The sequence below is a fragment of the Melanostigma gelatinosum genome (assembly GCF_949748355.1).
Source record: "Melanostigma gelatinosum genome assembly, chromosome: 13".
NCBI lineage: Eukaryota > Metazoa > Chordata > Actinopteri > Perciformes > Zoarcidae > Melanostigma > Melanostigma gelatinosum.
Genome location: NC_136646.1, coordinates 10,382,982 through 10,406,240, shown reverse-complemented (window position 1 = coordinate 10,406,240; position 23,259 = coordinate 10,382,982). Strand labels below are relative to the sequence as shown.

Genomic DNA, 23,259 nt, shown 5'->3' with positions numbered 1-23,259 from the left:
GGAGAAATGCTTATATCCACACACGTAAATCCTGAGCAATCAAACAGGCCTTGTTTTGGACTATACTTCAGACGATCTGCCATATTTGTTTTTCAGAACCCCAAAATGACCATTTTATTTACAGGCTCCCTCTGGCACCTTAATACTTAAAGTGTGCACGAATCTAAAACATATAGATTGTATTCTAAAAAATAATTACAAAATTGAATCAAGTGTCCCGCTGCAGGAGTTCTGTGGACAATATATCAGCTGATATAAATGTTCTCGTGGAGCCTATAATTAGATGAGGTATTAACATTTCAGAACATGCTCGGAAGCGTTTCTGTCACTGACAGATCCACAAATAAAAAATAAATATAAATACGTTTTATTGGAGGCCTGGTCGTTTAGGGTAATGGAGACAAAGTGCGCGTCACAAACAGACAGCTCGTGAGACATGTTTCATGCTGCTCAAGTCTCAAATAAAATGCAGCCAACGGAGAAAATGTTTGTCCGATTTTTACGCACACTTGCACACCACAATTCTCCAAACACAGTCAAATCGACAGATCAGTGTATGGTTTGATTTGAACACATTAAATGTCAAGGTTGCAGAATTTGCGTCATGGCTCATGAAAAAGGTTTTTTTTAGGCAGACACATTTGTGATGCACAATGATGGCACGTCCTAAATCATAGTAGATTATGTTTCAGATATACATTTTGGGTATATTCTTTTATTTATCCACTTTTAAAGTCATCACCACATCACAGCCGACAACATTAAAAGGCGCTTCAAAAGATTGTGTCTCATAAGACAATTGATATGTCGGTGTTGTGGTGATAGGTAGAGGAAATAATGGTCATATCTCTCTCTCTCTCTCTCTCTCTCTCTCTCCCACTGTGCCACACTTCATGAAGAAAATTAGCAAAACTGGAACGAATCTCATGTGAGTTTTCCAATTGCATTAGCGCCTCTGACTGAGATCCACGGAGCGCGTTTATAAAACCAAACAGTGACGCGGAAAGGAGAGACGAGCGGGGACATTATGGGCCGCACGGACACAAACACAAGCGCTGTTCTGCACAACAATGACCCCTTGTATCCCCGCCATGCGACACACTGGCACCCAATCCAAAAATCGCCACTTTTTTTTTTCCATTATCAGTTAATGTTGACGACGATAAGGGAATCCTGCAACCATGACTGCATCTCTTTGTCCCATTCCTCCTCTCCACTCCTTTTCTTTGCCCCCTTTGTTTTATCTCAGGTGAATTGTAATCATGTGATCAAAACGAGCACCCCCTTCCCCCTTTAATGAAAAAAAAGAAGAAGAAGTGGGGAACAAAAAGCAGTTTTGTGCATGTGAAAAAAGAAAAGAAGAGAAGGGAATAGCTTGTGTCTTTCCCTTCTACCGCCACTCTTTGTCCGCGTCTCAACAAACTCTGACATACAGACAAAAATGCTCCAGGAGCGGCGACTCAGCCCCGGGTGAGCTGTGGCGGGACTGTCCAGCTCCTGGAGCTTTAAACCGGGGATCTTCAGACAGCCACTCTGGGGATTTCTCTCCCGCTGCGCAGCGGAGGATTTGCGGCCCGGCCTCGGTCTGACGTGAGTGCTGGTTTTTGGAGTGTGTGTGTGTGTGTGTGTGTGTGTGTGTGTGTGTGTGTGTGTGTGTGTGTGTGTGTGTGTGTGTGTGTGTGTGTGTGTGTGTGTGTGTGTGTGTGTGTGTGTGTGTGTGTGTGTGTGTGTGTGTGTGTGTGTGTGTGTGTGTGTGTGTGTGTGTGTGTGTGTGTGTGTGTGTGTGTGTGTGTGTGTTTGTGCGCAAATAATGAAGATGGACAGATGTGAACAGGCCCAACATGTATACACTGCTACCTGAATTGATGCCGTTTGGACAAAAAATGTCAATGAATACACGCTTCTATGGCCACAATATTACATTAGGCAGGGACCGGGTCGTATTGAAATGCTTCAACAATAGCCTGTTGTCTAACGAACCTCTTGGTATTTGTAAGACTTATCAGTGAGAACCTCAAGCTACAGGCCTGAGAAAAGAGAAGAAACATCTATTCTTGCTTGATGAGTTCCTAAATAACCTGATAAATAAAATGATGGATGACTGGACAGTCTGCTGACTTTGCTCAGAATGAGAGACATTTAATTTAGCAAATAAAGATTGATGAAATGTTTCAAAAACAAAGTGTAATTATATGATAATGCTACTGATAATGCACGAGCGCTACAAATTGTTTAACTTTTTTTTTAAAGGCTGCCAAATAGAAACATGCTTATGAAATCCTCATGAGCCAAAACATTGTGAATGCGTCTGTTATTTCAGATCGTTATTTCTTCTGTCACGTATTCTGGTTGATACTCCTTGTTGTAAAAAGTACACTTTGTTTTACACTTTTGAATAATTACAATAAAATGAAATATTTAAAATACTAAACAAAACCTAAATGAAATTTGTCTCGGTGAAATGAAACCAGGCCTGCGACCTGAAGGAATAATAAGCAGTCAATGATTGAACTTGAACTCAATTATTGACATGAATAAACTTATTAGGTTGATGAAGAATAATGATCACACAAAATGTACGTTTAAAAGTAACAATAATGCATTGATTCTTCATTTGGTTTCACTGTGCACACACACATGCAACTATTGGGACTCATTGCACATTAAACAGAGTTTTTGTTTTTAAAGTAAATACTTTGCTGCATCGAAGAAAAATGAGAAGATAATTATGATGGACTGAATTATTTTACAACAACATAAACAAGAGAGCCCAGAGAAGAAGCTATCAGTGAACATTTGACAAACCTAACCTGTCATGTGACAGAGATGATGTAGTTTGTTGTGAAGCAAACACACACTCACACACAGCACATGGAGGGTGACAGTTAAAGGTCAGCAGGGGCCTAACCCGGGCCACTCGGTCCTTTGACCTTTGGCCTGGGAGTCTACACCCGCATCACCCCGGGCCAGAATCGACCTGACTTTACAAAGTCTGACTTCAAAACAATTAAAATTTTAAAAAGTGAATATGGAGCTCTAAATTTGAATCCAAACCCGTGTGAGCGCAGTCATCTGCTGGTGGAAGACAGCTTCTGCCTGACTGTCCGCTATTGGCTGAGCTTTGGTGCCAGGTGATGTCACTCTAAACATCTACAAAACACAAATATACAATAAATGTACAAATTTGTTAGAATTTAACAAACTGGCACACTGGAACTGGAGCATATAATGAATTAGTTCCGGCCGGATAAAAACACAAGAAAAGTCGAATATTTCTTATTTATTTGTTGTGATTTATTTACATTCAAATGGAATCTGAAAAGGATCAAATCGAACAACACTTATGCATGTTACTTGTTTCCTTTGAACTACACAACGTTTTTTTTGTATATTGTATCTAGTTATGTTGCTGGTATGATGTTTTTTAAGTTAAGAAGAACAAAAGTAGCGATCCCACTATGCGTGGAATCTACAATCCAAATCCGAAACTTGTGTTATGTTGTGTGTTATGAAACAAGAGACGGCGTTCTTCAGCTAGAAGCCGCCATCGCCCTTTTTGCCCTTTTCACACAAACACATTCCTGCTCACTCACAAGAGGCAGCGATCTGCTCAACTGACCGGGGAATGACGTTCGTGCGGTGTTGTGAAAAGTCTGTATCCTCTGAAATCTGTTTATATCCCTCTCTTGCTCAGAAACATACTCTGCTTCCACTCCTCTGTGACTCTCTCTCTCTCTCTCTCTCTCTCTCTCTCTCTCTCTCCCTCCCTGCATGCACCTGTGCAGGTCAGAGCAGGTGTGTCCGAATTTGCTGGTTGAAGTGAATCAGTCAAGCTTGCGGAGGGATCCGGTGGGCAGTTATTAAGTTATTACAACTCTGTCTTATAGTTTGAAATAAAAGCAGCATATAAGCTTGAGTTCCTCTGGAATAATAGCAGTAATAATAAGATACTGCAGACTCATTTCCCTGCCCTACAGAGAGGTCAGAGGTCAGGGTCGGACATAGAATGACACAGCTGGAGCTGGTAGGGATTCGGAGTCGTCTTCTTCAGACCATCTCTCTGTTTTAGAGGCCGATACTCAAATAAAAAGGCATCTACTGAAAGTAACTGAGCGTCTAGCCTTTATAGATTATTCTCTAATCGTCATAAATATTAGTTACATCCCCAATTAAAATGTCACGGATCCTGCTAACGGGTAATAATAATAAAAAATGTAGCCTTTCACAAGACCTTCCTGAGCTTGTCGCTCTGTCCATCTGTCTTAATAAATTCATGCAGCTGTGTTACTTTTAAATAGGTCCCCCTCTCGAACGTCTGTGAATCCTGCCTTTGTGCTCACACCAGAGTTACTGTTATATTGTTTTCGCCTTGTCTTTTCTCTGAGTTACTGGTTAGGGAGGAGGGGTAGAAAACTGTGTGTGTGTGTGTGTGTGTGTGTGTGTGTGTGTGTGTGTGTGTGTGTGTGTGTGTGTGTGTGTGAGTGTGTGAGTGTGTGTGTGTGTGTGTGTGTGGCAAGAACTTGGAAGAGCTTCCACTGCAGCTGGGGAGTGAGTTGGGATGTGTGTGCTATATCTGTGTATGTGAACGTATTTGCATAGGCTTTTGTATGGTTTTGTGAGATTGTGTGTGTGTGTGTGTGTGTGTGTGTGTGTGTGTGTGTGTGTGTGTGTGTGTGTGTGTGTGTGTGTGTGTGTGTGTGTGTGCATAATGTATGCGTTGTTGAATGCCTGCATGTGTATGCATGCATGTATGTTACAGAGGGACATGGTTGGTAATGTGTGTGACGGACGGTGCTGCTACTGGTGCTGGTCGGGTGGGGATGAATGGGGGTAAGATGTGTGTGTGTGTGTGTGTGTTGCTAATGAATAGCCCATTGTGTGTTCTGCTCCATATCTCCACTGGCCAGCCAAAGGAAATACTCTAGTTACTTCAATTGTGTGAGGGGGAACATCTAAAGGACATTGATACACGGGGGTTGAGGTGGGGTGTGTGGGGAAGGGGTATTGGGGTAAGGGTCCCAGGTGAGACGCAGAGGGAGAGTTTAGTTACCTGTTGCTGATCTCTGCTGGTATGCTGTACTCATCCCTCGCATTTGAGACCTTGCCTTCACTCTCAGCAGGCAGTTGGTTTTGTGCTCATTTATTGCTCATCATACTGCGTTTAGAGTTGCAGTGTTTTGATGCATGTTTGTATTTCTTCAGTTTTGCAGAAAGGTACATTTTAAGTGAATGCGAGCTAATTTATTGTTTTTTTTGGGAGTAATGCAGTGTTTTTTTAGCCATTCAAAATGGCTGCATGCTGGTTTTCCACAACTTTGGTCCAGACTAAATCATTTCTTCTGTCAGATTGATTGCCCTTAGTTTTTTTTAATAAGAGACAATCATGGTCTCCAGAGTGTTACTCAACCTTTCCTTTAGGCCCAGCAACAGGTTGACATTTTTGTATTTTACCAAAATATCTCGACAACCATTGGATGCATTGCCATGGAATTTGGGACAGATATCAATGATGCTCAGCGGTCCGAATGACTGTCGGACTTTTACTGCTCAGGAAGAATTGTCGTCACTTTGGTGATGCCCTGATTTTTCACCCAGCACCAACTTCTAGTCACATTTGCAATTTGCCCCAAACTTTGGTTTATAACTAAATGCCTGCAAAACGAATCAGCCTCAGCTGGACTTGTCAACATCGCCACGCTAACACGCTGAACTAAGACGGCGAACATGGTCGACATTATGCCTGCTAAACGTCAGCATGTTAGCACTGTCAACATGTTAGCATAATGACGTTAGCATTTAGCTCAAAGCGCTGCTGTGATCATCTGACTGACTTGTCGATGTTTGGCTTCGATGTAATTGAAGTAATGTGTAAGTGACTTACATCAGATTGCACAGTGCATCACCCCTTGCGAATGAAATGAAAAGGTTTCATGCATCTTAGTTGCGTTAAGTTGAAGTTCAAGCATAACAAAATGTCCATGATAGAACAGTGGTGGTGCTGTTCAGATGTGTGGATGACCATTATAGAGTATGACATGAATGAAAAGTTTTTACTTTCATAGTTGGCCAGGTGTTAATGTCGGGACACACGGCCTTTTGACCTTTAGAGCCATCAATTCAGCCTTACATCGCTAACTTTTTTATACTTAGCCACAGATGCACTGAGCAGCCATTAACACACTGACAAGCATCACGCCCTTTTGCATCAAAATAGGACCAGCCCTTAGAGCTGTGCGGTCGCGGAGCCCTGCTGCAGCTGTGACGGCAACAAGAGGGGAAAGAGAAAAAAGGGGGCGATTGAGGCAGAACAAGAGAATCCTCAATGTTGCCTTGTGTCCCTCACAACTCTCTCCCGTCTCCCTCTCGGTGCAACAACATCAGCCACGTTATTCTCTTAAATCCACCTCTCTTCACGTGTATGTGACACATCCCGACACATGTAAACAGATTTCATGGCAAGATTTGAAAACCCCCCAAACAACCGTTCTCTGTAAGATGAGGGGACATGCTTGATAAATGATAATTGCGCGGAATGAGAGGCGAGGGACGTGGAGATTGAGTCATTTGCAGGAAAATGCAGAAAATGATGTTCAAGAATTCAGCTGGGAACAAGGGGGTCCTTTGTTAGGATGCTACTGCTGCTGTCTGTCTGCCTGGTTGCTGTTTGGGACGTCATCGCACAGCATTGATGTGCCTCTCTAAAAATGTCAGATTTGAATGAATCTCCCCCCGGGACACAAAACAAAATTCTCATTAAATATCTAATTTAGCTTGACGTCCTGCTGGCTGAGAACAAAAATATGCATTTCAGATACTTGCAAACAGTGGTGGAAAGTTACATTTTACATTCACTTGAAAACATCTCGATATATTTCTTACTTATTTCCTACGTTTAAGAGGGAATTGTTGTGCTTTGAACTGGCTTTGCTAGGAACGATCATACGAAACATTGTGCTTATAAAATCTGATGCATTGTTATAAATGAATGCATGCGTGATAATAATAATGCAATATGATATACCACTCACAGGAGCCTTGTTTGCCAAACAACTAATACCTATTCCTGATACCTGATCATTTTATAAAACATGATGCATTCCTATAAACTACCTGACAGCAAATACAGTTGTAATTCAAACTGTAACTCAACATTAAATGCAGCTTCCACATTATAATGCATCACTATTAATAAACCAATTATAAAACAGAATACAATAACATTGCAAGATGAGTATTTTTAGTTCCAATACTTTATTTAACACTTTTTGAAGGCAGGACGTGCAGTTGTAATCGAGCACATCTGTCGTGTAGTATTGCTACAACTAGTTGTTGATGTGAATACTTCTTTCACCAAAGTTTTCAACCGGAGGCTAGTATTTAACGGTTGCAGAAGGACTGCCTGGATCAGATCAGTTCACCCTCATTTTAAATCAATTAGGTGGGCAAATAAACTCTTATCAGCCTCCAAAATGACCTTAAAGTCGAATAATCAGCTCCAGTAAACTGTTTCAACTACAACAACAAAACATTATAACCTTTATGAAAGTAGAATTCATTGCAGGACCTTTAGTCTGCATTTATTTCAGCTAGCTGTACCGAATAAAGTGGAAAGATTTTCTTCACGAAAGAACTTTCTCGGAGCAGTCAACAGGCGACTGTGGCTGAGTGGAGAGCAGGGCCGTCCTTCGATCAGAGGGTCGGAGATTTCATCCCCGCTCGTCGCATGTTGATGTGTCCTTGAGCGAAGACACGGTGGATGAATGACATAGAATCTGAATTGTCGGATGAAAGCGTCTGCTGAGTGACTGTACTGTAACGTAACGCCAGCTTTGGTCCTGATGATGGCTCATGACTTGTATCTGCTGTGTTGATTGTGGGTAGTTTTGAAAAAGACATATTGTGCAATATAGTCGCTACAGTACGTGCTGTGAGTATTTTGACATGCTTTGTACTTTTGTTTCTCGGACAGCATTGTTACTTTGTCTACACATGTCTACATATATTGTGTCTATTTATTGTCGATATAATCATTGTTGTTTTTAGAATGAATTCACTTTCCAGTTGATGTTGCACCGAAGGAGCTGAAGTAGGTCATTTGTGTCGCTCAATTATGTCATTGTGCAGATGAAGAGCTGCTCTGAGTCATTCGAAACCGTCAATTGATAGATAAACTGATGTCGTGCATCAGGATGAGTGAATGCTGGTCCTTAGAAAGGGACCAAAATTGCATTCGGAGCACTACAATCGGGAATGTAACATCACTTTCATGATGGAATGCTCTGCCATCTTAATTGTACCAATCGTTGAATGCTCGCTGGGGGTGCCCTTCACCGTCAGCGTGTTGTCCAGCTCTGAGAGTGGACTGACCTGGGTTTTACTTCCTTTGTGTTTACAGGACAGAAGCTGTTTTGATGCGAGCGGAGGGGGGGGACTGAGAACAGGAAGAGGGCTGATGCTTCTTCGGAGGAGATATGGAAAAAGGAGGCGGATAACAGAGTCACTTTCCAATCATGAGTTTTTCTCGGAACATTGAATTAAGCAGCGTGAACGGGTGGGGGCCTCGAGGGTCTGGGGGCGGCTGGCCGCAAAGATGCCTGAATGAAAGAGTCCGTTGTTCGGTCCTGGGAGAGGGAGATGAAAGGGGAGAGGGAGATGGCGAGTTTGTCGGACATCAGTCCCCTCTCCCATTGCCTTCTCACCCTGCGGCCTTCCCTCGCTCTGCCCATGTGAGCTAGAGTTCAAACACAGGGCCCACAGCTGCTCTCACACACACATAACTGCAATATACAGGCAGACGCAGGCACTACTTGCAGGAAGGCATCTGCGTACCCAACAGTTGACAGGCAAACACATACACACAGTCACACACACACACACACACAGACATGCGCATGCAGTGCCTTTCGGTGCACGCTGAAAAAAGTCGTTCCCATACGGAGAGATCAAACATCATGTGGGCAACAAATCAAGAGACAACACGAGACAAATAAAAAAGTGTATTGTCCATTAAAGCAGACAAGAATGAACATTAATCTCTGACAAGGTGTGCATGTGAGGACAACAAACACAAGAACGAACCACATCTGTTTAGGAAGAGGGTACAAAATGTGAAGCTGATTGACTCAGTTCAAAGAGTGTGCTTGTAATAAACACGACAAATCACCTCGTGCAATATCACCAGATGATTTACAGAGATCATACATTGAAAAAGTTCCTGACAAACGGCCATACAAATTGATGAAGTGTGATTAGACAATTCAATTGCAGTTAATCTGAGGAAGCGAACAATGTGAACAAATGCTCTTTTAAGTTCATGATACATCGTGCATGAATTTGCGTGGATAGACAGCAAATATATACATAAATACGTAAATACAAAAAAAACTGCAGGACGACTTTACTGCTTGAGCGATGGAGCTTTTTTTTAATTTTCAGCACCTGTAACCCTGTTACTCACATTCAGCCTAGACGAGAGCTTAGATCAGAAATAACATCAGTGTAAGGGTTCAAGTTGTCAGGCCCAACAAACAAAGCCGCCATTGTTGTGGTCAGCGAGAGACACTTGTTACCGTTCAGTGTTGTGTCTGTTCAATTGTATTTCGTCCTGATCAGTTACAATAATTCAATTTAAGCGACATCAAGTGACATCAGAGCGCATTGATTGGTTTGGTTTGATTGGTTTCCCATTCATCTGAATGGGATGTGGATATGCATTGATATTTAATGGAGGAGAGATGGAGACTTGATGGGATTCAGTTCGAATGGATGTCTGGATGACGGGACATGCAGAGTTTGTGTTTGCCAGGTTGTGGAATGTTGTTGCCTCTCGTGATTTTTTAAAGCAAAAGTAAAACATTTTAAAGGTTGATCATAAAAAAATGAGATAATGAATGTATTCTGGCATGAATTTATCTTTACATGTTTTACTTTTATTGCAAGTATGCAGCACCGAGGCTGACCCTAACCTTTATATTCTGTGTGTGTGTGTGTGTGTGTGTGTGTGTGTGTGTGTGTGTGTGTGTGTGTGTGTGTGTGTGTGTGTGTGTGTGTGTGTGTGTGTGTGTGTGTGTGTGTGTGTGTGTGTGTGTGTGCGCGCGTGTGTGTGTGTGTGTGTGTGTGTGTTATTGTATTTCTTCTCATCTTAGTTTTAATTCTTTGGCCAAAGAAAATAATAATTCCCATTGTTTATAACACAAGATATTGCACAAAAACATTGCATAAGCAGTGATATTTCAGACAACAGACAAACAAAGAAAGAGGAAAAACAAAGTGTATCTTTTCATAGAGCATTACAAATCATGACGTCATCTTTAAAGAATAATAACAACAATATTGAAACATCTATCCAAATGATAAGTGCAGGCTTAATGGAGCCTATACAGTCCAACAGGAGATCATCCACATCTAGACCTGTAGGACGGAGTGCAGTTTTAGTCCGTCTATATGAGAACCTGTCAGTTGAGCCTCTACGAGCATCTTTGTCTTTTCTAGGTGGAGAAACTGCATAAGATCTCTAATCCACTGAATATGTGTCTTTTGCTTCGAGACAAGCAAAAGCTACTGAGTTAGCCTGTTGTTTGGATAAAGACGTGTCCTCTTGGACAACATAGTCGTTGTAGGGAGGGTCCAAACTGTTGACACCCTCTTGGATTCATTGTAACGTGTTTGACAGGTTTTCATGTCGTTGTGTCAAACTCTTGGAAAGCACGTTGCCGGGCTCGTTCTTCTCCCTTCTAGGACGGCTCTCTTTGGCCCAAAAATATTTTTGGAATCTGTAATCGTACACCCCTGATGCAGCGACGGGTCAGACAGGTGAGAACGAAGCACAGATGGCCCGAAAAGTTTGCAGGACAAGTTGTCACTTATGAAAGAAGGGCATGTCTGAAATGGGGTTTTTCCACAGCTAAATGTGAGGACAATGTCCCGCCCTGACTGTGAGAGAGGTTTGTTTAAATGTCGGAGTGCGAGCGAAGCGGATTCAAGCGTAGCAGAATGAGAGGCAGCTGATTAATAAAAAAAATAAGAAATAAGACACTGGGAGCACACAGATTTAGAAATAACGACAGAAGTGAAGAAAATGGACACAAAAGGACCAAGCTTGAAAAAAGTGGTAAAACAGTAACACAGAACTCAGTGGTGCACTAATGCCTTAGGGAAAGAAGATGTGACATGGGAAGAGGAATTGGAGGAGTTTAAATCCCGGGAGAGAGACGGAGGGATGGAAAGGTCGAGAAGATGGTGGACGCACACTGTCACACACACACACATCCCATAATTAGCATGCTAACAGGCAGTTAAATGCCCCACACAAAGGCTCACTGTTGAGCCTCGGTTGCTCACTTCGGAGACAATGCACAATGGGAGTCAGTGGGAGCCCCCAAATCACCCTAATAGCCGACGTGGCCCAGCATGGCTTCTCCTATTTTACCATTCCACCGATCACAGTCATTCACTCACTCACTTACCGGCTAATGAAAAGCCGATAGCCTCGAGGCCTGCGGTCACTGAGCAGCTTGCCCCTTCCTCCTCATTTCCCTCTTTTCATCTTTTTCCTCCACCGACAGAAGTGCCTCTCCAGTTCTCCTCAGGTTCAGAGGTCCAATGTGTGGGCATGGGAACAGCGAGGAGCTGACAAGACAGGGATGGAGGATGTGTAATTAAAGGAAGATCAAGACAGGACAAACCTGAAAGGGGAAGTCTCTTGTTTGCCTGAAATTGGGGAGTTTTAACTTGATTAAAATCTGGACAGAAATGATTTAATTATGGGGGAAAATGGAGATACTTTGCATGTTGATGTCGGGAAAGTACCCCAGCGAACAGCAAACACAGCTATGAGAGCTTTTTGTCAAAATGCAGTGCTGATATCCTCACAATGTCAGAGGTCAGGACATGCACTGAGCTGCTCCGCATGTTGATGCACCCCGAAGCACATTTCATACAAGCTGCACTGAGCCTGGTTCTGTCTGCAATGACGGTAAGCCTCACTGAACCCTCTGTGAAATTCCATAGGAGTCTTTATTTCAAGCAGCACCTGAGATTTGCAGTGGAATTACTGCACACGCGCCAAATCCCCCCCATGGATGCTTCTGATCTACCTGTCAACAAGTCTAAAGTTCGGAGGTTTTGGTGTCTTCGGTGTCACTCTCAAATTTTTCCCTTTCTTCCTTTGCTTCTTCTGCTCAAAGTAACTCAAGTTTAGAAACGGAGCGAGAATCTGTAAGTCCACAACATCTCAACCGTGCAGATACGTCGACAATGTCCACAGCTGCTTCTCGTGAAACTAAATGTCCACAAATCCTAACTTTAAAATATTCTCATCATACAATCCCCTCTGATTTGAAATACAAAAATAATTCCATAGATTTCATACCCACATACTGTTGTTTGCTTGTGTCCTGTTAGATTTTCTGCTGTTTTAAATCATCTAAAAAAGCTACAAAGAAATTCTGACCTTGTTACTGAAACCGGCCAGCAGGGGGTCACAGACCTCCACTGCACAAACTGTTCGCCACATTCATTTTGCAAATCACAGCCTTGATGGCCAGTGAATCATAAAGTCATCAGATCTGGACAGTTTTGAAGATTTTGCAGAAAATCCACTAAAAAGGCTCCATTCATTTAGATGTGCACCCCATTGCTTCTTCCAGGGATGTGGAGCTTGGAATTTCTTTTTTTAAATAGAAAGGCAGCACCTCGCTAGAATCAAATGCAATAATTTATAGAAAATATAATTTTTCTAAAAGTAGGTGGAGCACACCTGTTCTTCTAGCTATACACGATTAGCTGATTGGCTAATTGGCACCAGGTGTGGTGTTTTACTCAATTCCGAGACACTTTTAGAAATATAAGTCAGATCAGTTCAGCATCAGCCATCTGCAGTGTTTGTTGAGAATTCATCAGGGCGCCATTATGGTGTGTCTCGTGAGATACCGCAGCCACTGCGATGCCTCCCAGTGAAAGCAGTCAGCCCTTCCTCCTCATTCACAATGTTCTTCAGCTTTCATACCAACACACACAACAGCTCAAAACGAATCCATGTGTTCTATGGGGTATTAGCTGTCATCTTAATGTGGTTTATTTTAGAAACATTCTTGAGTGCAGACTTCATGATGCAGGTTTGAACTCCTATGCTGCTTCCATGGTTCACCGCTCGAGGGAACACGTGGTTCAGTGTATTCTGCTGAACTTGTCTACAATAGAAATGGCTGCAGAGGCATCTAGTGGCTGCTTTAGAGAAGAAAAATGTTTTATTTTTTGCATTGCATGCATTTTATGTATCTTTAAACCAGGTTTCCAAAACGGAGAAACGAACAGAATTATATACATATTTATTTGCGACATCAAAAGGTATACAAGGAAGAATAAAGTGCTTTGTACGTGAGTTTGTTTTTCTTCTCATCTTATTTCAGTTAGGACAGCAGTTTGCTTCGTGCGTCTTTATCACTAGAATTATACGAAGCAGCAAGCAAAGATAGCAAAATAATCTCTCTGCTACACAACATGGCATTTACAGTGGGTGTTTTCCTGCACTTAAGTTGGCTCCCTTTCTGTTCCCATGTTGAAATATGAACGACTTATACAATCCAAAACCAACATTACAAAAAGGCCGTTATACACCGGCAGTCAAAACGTTTTGAGTATTGTATTTTATTATGTTGGGTTGATTCCAAGCAATTTTATGATAATTTCATTATGAATAACCTCAAATTAGATAATAAAAGTAAGAAAGACAGTCAGCTGTAGTGTACCTTTTTATTTCGGGATTAGGTCAATTAAACATACTGCTCTGTATATTCGTTACTTTTAATTCTGAAGCTGTCGACATACGTTTTAACAGCTGCGTCTAATGAAGCACTAATTAGGATCTGAGCCATAGGTCCTTGTCACAACAGGAATCACACAGGTGGAACTAATGACCCTAACGACGGCTCCTTTAGGTGTCTCAATAAAACATGTAGCAGTGAGCCAGCACCTGTGCACAGGGCATGCAGACATTTCAAGAAATGCTTAAGATTCAAAACCAAGTTTTCAAGGAGCTTCAAAAATAAACTTTAAAGTTTGGACATATTTATACAGTTCAGCTGTCTGTCACAGGTGCCTCCTTAGAGTTATCTATGTTACTTAAAAGTACTTAGAACTGTTATTTCTATCACATTTATGAATACATTGCTTCAGAGAAAACTTTAAATGTAATATGGTCTTTTTTTTTTTGGCTGGCAGTGAATGTTATTAATGTGTTCCTAGGTGTTTAGCAAGTATGGCAATGAAAACTTCTTACTGCAGTCAGTCTCTCACGGCCATATTGATTGATTGAAAACACTTAAAGCAATAAAACCAGCAACAAATACAATAAAAGTCAACAATAAGAGTTGCAGTGTCATCCGGTGCAGCAGGCCGACTGTTAGCTGCGCCACTCTATCTAAAGACGCCAGTGCTTTCATATTTAATAGTCTAACAGAAGTTAAACGTTTGTTGGTTTCACTTCAGTTTGAACTACCAGATGGACGAAAGGGCCACATTTGATTATACTGTCAGTAAAATGATGTTATATTATAGGTACCACCTGCTTCTCCTTGTATGCTGAACCTGCTCCCGCAAAAATGAGGGCATCTGTTTTATTAAATGTAAATACTGTTTACTTCACTGCAATTTACCTGACATATACTTGACTGTATCTCCACTGCCCCAAGACACTGTACTCCTCATCCTTCATCCCTTTGTTTCCTGTTGTGCTTCATAGTGGCTTTACACCTTTCTGCTATCAAAGACAATGGGTACACTTTAGGCCGCATGCACCCAGTTTCCAAGTGATAAATCGGAGGCGCTCTGTGTTTTGCTCCCCTGTACTCCAGAACCTTTGGTGAACAACAGCAGCACAAACACGACTTTTAAATGCAGTGCTGTCTTCCTAAATCGCAATAAATCAAGACATTTAAAAAAAAAAAAGACATTGTCCGAAGGAGTCTTAATCAAATTCAGAAAAATACTGCTCCTTTAGTTAGATTTAACAAAACAGGTAGTCTCACAACTGTGCAAAAAGAAACAGTTCATCTTAAAAAGTCACCATTTAAGTCTTGAGCTCATTCCTATTTGATAATGAAAAGAATCACCTGCAAACTGCTATTGCTTTCATCAAATCTCTTGTTTACATTCACAAAAAAATGAAATTCTTAAATGAAGTAGAATCTCGAACTGTGCCAATGTACAAAACACGACTGAACACGACTTAAGTTTAACACGACTTAAGTTTCTTTTACCGCCATTGTGCTTTCCTTTGGTTGGGAAATCTTATAAAAGTCCGTCTGTGCTTTGTCAGAGATCCTTTGTCCTCCTGCAGAATCGGGCTGGTTGATCATTATGGCTCTTCGAGGAGTGCAGTTGCATGTGCCCAAAGTTATTTAGTAATATGTGCTCTGTTTCGTCATTTCTAATCTCATTGAGCAGAAAAAACAAACAAACATAAATGTGAAACAACACAGACAAGGCAAAAGGGCAAAAATACAAATTTCACGAAGCATACCCTACTCAGGTCCAACTCACTGTAGAAGAAGTTGAAAGGATTTGTGGGTGAAATATAAGAGGGACACAAGATGATCTTTAGATGTCTTGCTCACTCTTATAGGACACTGGATCAAGAGGGATGGCAGTCTGTAGGATGTCAAACTCCATCTGGTTGTTGTCCATGTCCAGAACACACATGACGCTGTGACTGCCTGATGTCATGGTCGTTGTTTCCTGGAACATATTTTGGAAGTCCACAGACACTGATGTCCTACTCTCCTCCGCCTTCTCCTTCTCTACAATCTGGGAGTCGAAGATGTCATCCTCGTCCTCCCCGCAGCTCAGCGCCACTTCGTTCTCGTAACAAAAGGCGCTCAGCGATCTGGGAATCAAGTCTTGGGTGGATCTGTAGACCGGGACGGGAGAAGCGGCAGAAGAGGCCCGGCTGGCGACCTGGTTGAGCTCTTTGGCGCTAAGGTGGGGCGTTGAGAGCACTTCGTAGGTCTTGTGGAAGCGAGCGTAGTCTACCTTGTAGCGGTCCTGGTCCTCAAAGATCACAGACTCAAACCTGTGACCCCAGAAGACCTCTCTGGCAAGGTAGGAGCTACGGAACTGGGTGGTCATGGCCGTGGCCTCCACCATCCCCTCCAAGATCACGACAATCTCAAAGTCATCTGCCTCCAGATCAGCTCGGCTTAGAGTGTACAAGGGGCTGTCTTTATTTATCTCGTGGATTATAACCAGCGGGGATACTAGAAACAGTCTGTCCGTGCCCTCATCGTAGCCCACATTGAGGTCCATCTGCTCCAAGGGGATGAACTCTCCCTCAGCTGTGACGTAAGAACGTATGAGCTGGGCACGGACATGAGCCTCCACGATGTGGCTCTTCCGCAGGTTGCCTACCCTCCACATGAGGCACAGCTTGCCATCGCGCAGGGCGATGACCGCATTCTTGGAGAACACAAGGGTCTGGTTCCTCTTCTTGGGCCGCGCCATCTTGGCCATGATGGTGCCAATCATGAAAGAGTCAATGATGCAGCCCACAATGGACTGGACCACCACTGTAATCACAGTGAGAGGACACTCCTCGGTAACGCAGCGCCAGCCGTAACCAATGGTGGTCTGGGTCTCCATGGAGAACAGGAGCGCCCCGACAAAGCCGCGGACATGGAGTATGCAGGGCATCCTTTGTGTCGGCCCTCCAGATGTGTGTCCAGAGGTGGGCCCGTGCAGCCCCGCCACCGCCAGCCCATCGCCCTTTCCAGGCGGTTGTTCGTCAAAGTCCCCATGCACCAGGGAGACGCTGTAGAAGATGATGCCGAAGAAAAGCCACGAGACCAGGAAGCTGGCGCAGAACATAAGCAGCAGGTATCTCCAGCGGATGTCCACGCAGGTGGTGAAGATGTCAGCTAGGTAGCGCTGCCTCTTTTCATCCATGTTGGTGAACAGAACATTACATTGTCCATTCTTCTTTACAAACCGGCTCCGTACTTGGCTGGAGCCCCTTGTCAGAATCTTCCCGTTGTAGTTGTTCATCCCTGCTCGTCCCCTTGTGCTGTGCACGGCAGCGGAGGCTCCCGACCTCCTCCTACTGTCTTCTGCCTCTGCGTGGCAGGGCGAGTGCAGTCGTTTGTTGAGGGAACTGTGGCCGTTATGGAGTCCTGAGCTGGAGATCTTCTGGCGTGCCTCCTCCGGTAAAACGTCTGACACAATGTCGTACCTGTCGGGCCAACAGAGAGGAAAGTTAGTGTCTGTATCATTCAAATTGTAGTGTGCACAAAATGTTTCAATTGATAGCTAGTAATCTCACTGATCCCTGTGTACTTCCTAGTGTACCATTTAAAGCACACAAAGACACAATGCACCCTCTCAGACAGCGACAAGAAGATAATACCTGACTCATCAGGGACACAAGGGTCAGCAGCAGTATATAGGAAACCTTCCCACAGTTCAGGGGGAAACTCCTCAATGAACACAGTCATAAAAGATATATTTAATTCCCAATCCCAATCTACTCAAATCGACCAAACTCCCGGTCACCTGAGTGTATCGATCAACCTAACCTGTCTCTCTCCTTTGCATGGAGGATTACCATGCAGCTGGGAAGGTGAGTTCAGTTTAGCTACGTGAGAAGGATTGCCGGTCATCACAGATTTACAGGATTATATCTGAGTCAGTGTCAGTCAGACAACCCGTTTTGAGATGAACCAACATATATGTTACCTGTTATATGTAGATGAATGTCAACGCCATCATTTAATCATTCATGAACTCACTTATAAGAAGAGATCAGATGTTTGAGAGCTTTTGTCTTGCATACATTTCCTCCATGAAATCAATCTTTATTGTTCATTGAAGGGAGATTTTACGTGGGCTTTAAAACACCACAAAGAAAGAAGACAATAAGACAGTTGGAACAACTGCACAAAACCGTAAGACAAAAGGAAACCCAAACTATGAGACACCCAAACCCTGACAGAGATGGTATAAAATGAACTATGGTAATGTGGCAGGCTAATAATGTGGCAGGGTAATAATGTGCATACTATTCAATGTTCAGCGTATTGTTGAACATCAATGCAACAACCTTCAGTCTTCTTTTTCTCTTATCCGGCAATCTGTTGCAGCTGGCTGAAGGCAGGAGCTGGTCAGGACAGTGTAGGACGGCCTTGGCCTCTCTGAGGATGTGCTTGCTGTAAATATCCCTGAGCCGGGCCTGACTCACCCCGACTAGATCACCAAGTTAGCGAGCCCATTCTTACCGGCCGTGTTGAGAGAACGTTACCAAAGGAACAAATAGTTTCTGTGAAGTTGTGACACCCTTTGAAACTGTAACTCCCACACAAATGAAATTGATTAATACATATAACAAAGATAAAATGAAGGCATCACGTCCAATCAGAGCCACTGTTTAAAACAAAGTAGTTCCAGGATAATTCTAATATATAAAAATTGTGCAGTAACACTAAACACGAGATTCACACTCTGCTGTGAATTGGCACTTTGCCACCCTTATGTTGCATTTCTTTGTCATTTGGGACAGATGTTCAACTGACTTCAGTGATCTTCGTAGGAAAAGTAACAGAGGAATGCTGGAATTCAAGAGCTGATTCAGGCCTTTATAGAAAACTCACAAGGACTTCATGAATTGAATTAGTAGCACAATTGGCAGCTGAGGATTGAATCGTTCACCTGTTGAACCTACTTGTTCCCATGGCACCAGTGGTCACTGGTACGGGTCCTGGTGGGGAGGCCAGACTCTGTCCTGCTCCCAAAAGTCAGGTCACCACCATGGAGGTGATGCTTGTACCTCTGAAACGACCACTGCAGGAGAGAGACAGGGAGTAACAGAATCAGTGCCTATCGGTTCATGTAGAATCACCATTATCTAATTAAATGGGGGTTTAACTCGTGAAGGTACAGAAAGCTTTTGACTGTGGGAGGCACACTTTAATAACTGCAAAACATTACCTTTGTTAACTTTTATGAAAACCTATAACCTTACATGGTTTCATCTCTTTATATAATGTGGGTCTGTGTTTCTAGTCTGCTTCATGTGAGCTAGAGATGTGGATGATTAGATTCTGCAGAGTGTCTTGAGGACCGGCGACCGCAGAGTTATAATGTCGTATGTGGGTGTAAGTGGCGGTTTTACATTTCACCTACATGATGGACACATCTGGTATTCATAATTATAGACAAACCAAAGTGTTTATTTTGGTTACATCATAAGGAAGCATCTCAAGCAGTATATTATATATGTGCACTTCTTACACACACACACACACACACACACACACACACACACACACACACACAGAAACCAATAAACAATCTACTAGGAAAGGATTTATTGAAATGCTCTTGTTGGCAGATTTGTTTCTTTCTCTACACATCTTAAAACAATCTAGTTTAGAGATTCAGAGTCAAAATGTGCATCACCTTCAAACTCATTTAGATGCTGTTAACATGGGATTTTATTTCCTATAAATCTGGGATATTAGTATGATATTGAGAAATACTCAATTCTGTCAAGTCTGTCCAGAAATACAAAGAACATCCTGTCACGTAATCTTTCCTTTATAAAGCCTGTGCTGTAAAGCAGATAGTAAATCCAAGCTGACGCCTGCAGTGGTAGCTGTTTCTTTCTTTATGTATTAAATGCATTTTTAAGGGAACGAATAAGCTCAATGTAAAATGACTGAACATCATGAAGCGAGGAGGATCTGTACCTTTTACTTTTCTGCAATGACATCCATATCTGCATTGATACGTGTACAGGATTGTATTTTCATGTTTGGTTTTTGGTCTGTCTCCTGATGCAGCTGTGAAATAATATCCCCCAACCTCCACGCTGTATCTATTGAAGGAGAATGCAACCAGCATCAGTGGTGTCTCCCTCTCTGTGAAAAGATTTGATACCCTGTAATGAGGCCGGGAGAGGCAGAGTGCAGGTATACGAGACACACACACACACACACACAATACAGACCATGTTAGTGGTCACCATGCAGGTAAAAGTGGGACTTCCAGTGAAGCCGGTTTCCATAGGAACACGTCTCCATGTGGCATTTGGGGGATGGCGAGAGCATGTGGAGAGAGTCAGCAGAGGACATTGTGGCGAAAAGGGGGCGAGTATAGAGTATTTAAGTGCTCTTATAACATGAGTCAGAGAGGGAGGGAGAGAGGGGATGAGAGAAAGTGCAGCAACGTCTACGTTGAACTTTAGTCGATTCTAAATGAGGGCCAAGAGGTGACTCTTAGTGGAGACTTGTTTTTTTGATCCATATCACTGAGTGACAATGAAGATGAGGATAAAAGACATCTGTGGTCAAAGACTTGGGTCATAACAGCATTCTCAAAAAGCTTTTATGTTTTGCTCTATCCTATTTATCTTCCTAATGGTTTGACCAAGGACACTGAGGGCAAGAGCAGTTCATTAATTACAGAAAGAACTGAAGAACATTTTACACAGTTTACATCTCTGTAATCATTACTGTTGATTGTAAATCTAGTCTAGGGATATAGAAAGCGGTAGAAATGAATAGAAGGATAAAGTATGGTGAGATGTAGCAAATATACAGGATTGTGATATGATTATTGGAGTGTTGAGTGACTTGCTTCTTCCAAAATCAAATTTGGAGTGTTACTCGAACAAAAATATTTCTTTCACATTTTCTGTTATTTCATAAACTAAGAAATGTTTCTGTTGATTGACGAAGCAATTGTCAGTTGCAGTCCTGTTTCTGTGTCTCTGTATGAAATGCACTTTCTCATGTCCCACCTTTGCAGCCACACTCATTAGTGTTTACACTCGTGGAAGTATTTCACGGTGTCTCCGCGTCACTAACTCCTCCCTCATCTCATGAACTCACAGATGAATACTCATCATCTGTCGTGCTGAAATAAGAAAGGTGGAGTCACTTCATGGAAAGTTCATGACTGTTAATCCCAAAAGAGATGGAAGACGAAGAAAAGAAGGTTAGGTGGGGAGGGGGGGGGGGGATTAAGATGCAGTGTCCACTTGGTAATCGCCCCTCATGAGACGCACTGTTACGGCTGCCACAAAAATAAATTGCACTTCTGTTGTGAATTCCTGAACGTTATGGTCTGGGCAGATATGGCAGCTGTAGTGGAGTAACTATTGGTCCGAGTCGTCTTTCATGATATGCTGGTCGTAACTGGTCACACAAAAGATCAATTCAGCCTCGCTGTCTGTGAAAGGTTTGTACGAAATGACCCAATGCATTCAAAGGCAATCTATGTAACCTTAACATGTTAGTTTTTTCTGAATCTGACTGTCAAGATGATTGTTTACAACTACTGGCAAAATAATCTTGTTATATAAATTCCGTCCATCAATGGAAGCACGTTTGCAAAACATTAGTGATGTAATCCACCCAAGTGGGACTGTGTGTGCCTGTTTTGAGTCAGTCGATCAATTCTACTGAGCAGGTTCACTTTACGTCCTTCTTATTTTCTTTTGTAGAACTGGCTCGTCTGACGTGAACACTGAGCGATACAGAACCCATGCTTTCACCTCTGCTCGTCACGAGCCAACCCACAGAGAAGAATGATTCCCACAACGCATCCCAGACAACCTCCGTGCTGGCCTCATTTCAGATATCTCTTTTTCCCATGTTGTCCATTTTTAATCTTTGCAAAACATATTGTGTTTCAAAGTTCATGTGATAGATCAGGTACAATATGTGCAACTGTAATTGATCCACTGAAAGGGAACATTTATGACACGTAAGCACAGTGAAGGAACATTTATTTACATTTAATTTAAAGGTGAAAGTCTTTCTTTCTCAGAAGCGTCGGTCTGCATTTCCATCTGCAGAGCTGAATGATCTGACCCTGATCCTGAACGTTTGGTTACTGGACACAGACAGAGAAAGGCTGCCACAATTACAGCTAATCAGCAGCAGCGGCACACCGAGTCGTCCTTTGACTGTCTACAGTTGGTCAGCCTGTTACCTGTTACCTGTAGGTACACAGTGCTGCTGCTGCTGGTCAATTTTTGGGGTTAAGTCGATTTATTTATCTTAACAGTCGTGCTCGATGCTGTTTTCATGAGGTTGTCAGAATAAAAGACAAGATTAGGTCAGAGCCACGTGATTAATGCAAGATAAATAAATAACGTTCTCCTCAACCATCTTTATTCTAACTGAAAAAAATCACTTTATGCCCAAGTTCCCCTGTGACTTATGTACGGGATGCTTTGCTTTTTTTCGTGAATTAAAGGTTTTGTTAAGGCTTTTATTGTGATTTTCATTTATTTTTGTATTGATCCAAGCCACAAGCTCATCATTTACACCATGTGTTCCCTCGCTCCCTTTACTCATTCGTGATGACCTTTCCATTCCTTTCTTACGGTTGCAGAAGCCGAGATTTCGCTCCACTTTGACTTTAAGATGCACAAAATGAATACTAACCCACAGAATTGTCCACAATTTGAAAACCAAGCTGAGTTCTCCAGGCAGTAAAACGTTGAAGTTAATCAACAGGTGCACACCAGTTCCTCAAGGTATGAAGACTTAAGGATGGAGAAGAGTGACTGTTCATGTGACCCCCCCCCCCACACACACACACACACACACAATACAGTAGTTTCCATGATGCCTGAGCCTCAGTCTGTCTGACACAGTGCTTATATATAATAACTGTTACAGAGTGTACTGTCTGAAGGTAAAACTAGAACTGCTCTTAATGTCTGTCATCTGGAGTGCAAAGTTGTGACCAATAAAAAAGAACTTCATCCAGCAAGTTATGATTGTGCACGTCTCCTGACACTGAAATACGAATTGAACATAAATGACACTCACCCTGCTGTTCTGTCACTTGGTTGTAATTTGAGTCTCGTACTTCACTTCTCAAAAATCCCACTTTCAATGTCCAAGGCAAAAAGGTCCCACATCCTGAGATTGATGTGGTCTGTGAGATTCTCTCTCACTCTCTCTCTCTCTCTCTTAGTTTCCTCTTCATCGCTTGTTCATTCTTTCATCCCTGTTGCATCCCTCATTGAATCCGCTATTGTCCTCTGCTGCCTCCTGCGCTGACAATAATCCCGTCTGTGCCGCGCTCTCTGTGTACTCGTACACCCCGGGCTGAAAATGCTGTGTCAATCTCCCCTCTGGGTTTGGAAGGGAGGGAGGGAGGGAGGGAGGGATGAAGGAGGACAGGAAAAAAAGAAGAGAAATGGATCAATTAAAGGCAAAGAGAGCAAAAGAGAGGAGACTACATGGGGGGGCTGCC

General features: G+C 42.6%; 1 protein-coding gene and 1 long non-coding RNA gene across 2 annotated transcripts; one reads left to right on the top strand and one right to left on the bottom strand.

The window, feature by feature from the left end:
- The first annotated feature begins 1,359 nt into the window (after positions 1-1,359).
- LOC306786771 lies at positions 1,360-22,264 on the top strand. The gene is made up of 3 exons (XR_013772503.1): positions 1,360-1,590; positions 19,827-19,955; positions 21,491-22,264. It is a non-coding gene; the product is annotated as an uncharacterized lncRNA (long non-coding RNA).
- Positions 15,477-18,716, bottom strand: kcnj4 (potassium inwardly rectifying channel subfamily J member 4; the record flags this gene model as incomplete). The annotated part of the gene is made up of 2 exons (XM_079281608.1): positions 15,477-17,221; positions 18,694-18,716. The coding sequence occupies 2 exons, from the start codon at positions 18,714-18,716 to the stop codon at positions 15,598-15,600; spliced, it is 1,647 nt and encodes a 548-aa protein (XP_079137734.1). The 3' UTR covers positions 15,477-15,597.
- Positions 22,265-23,259: the final 995 nt, after the last annotated feature.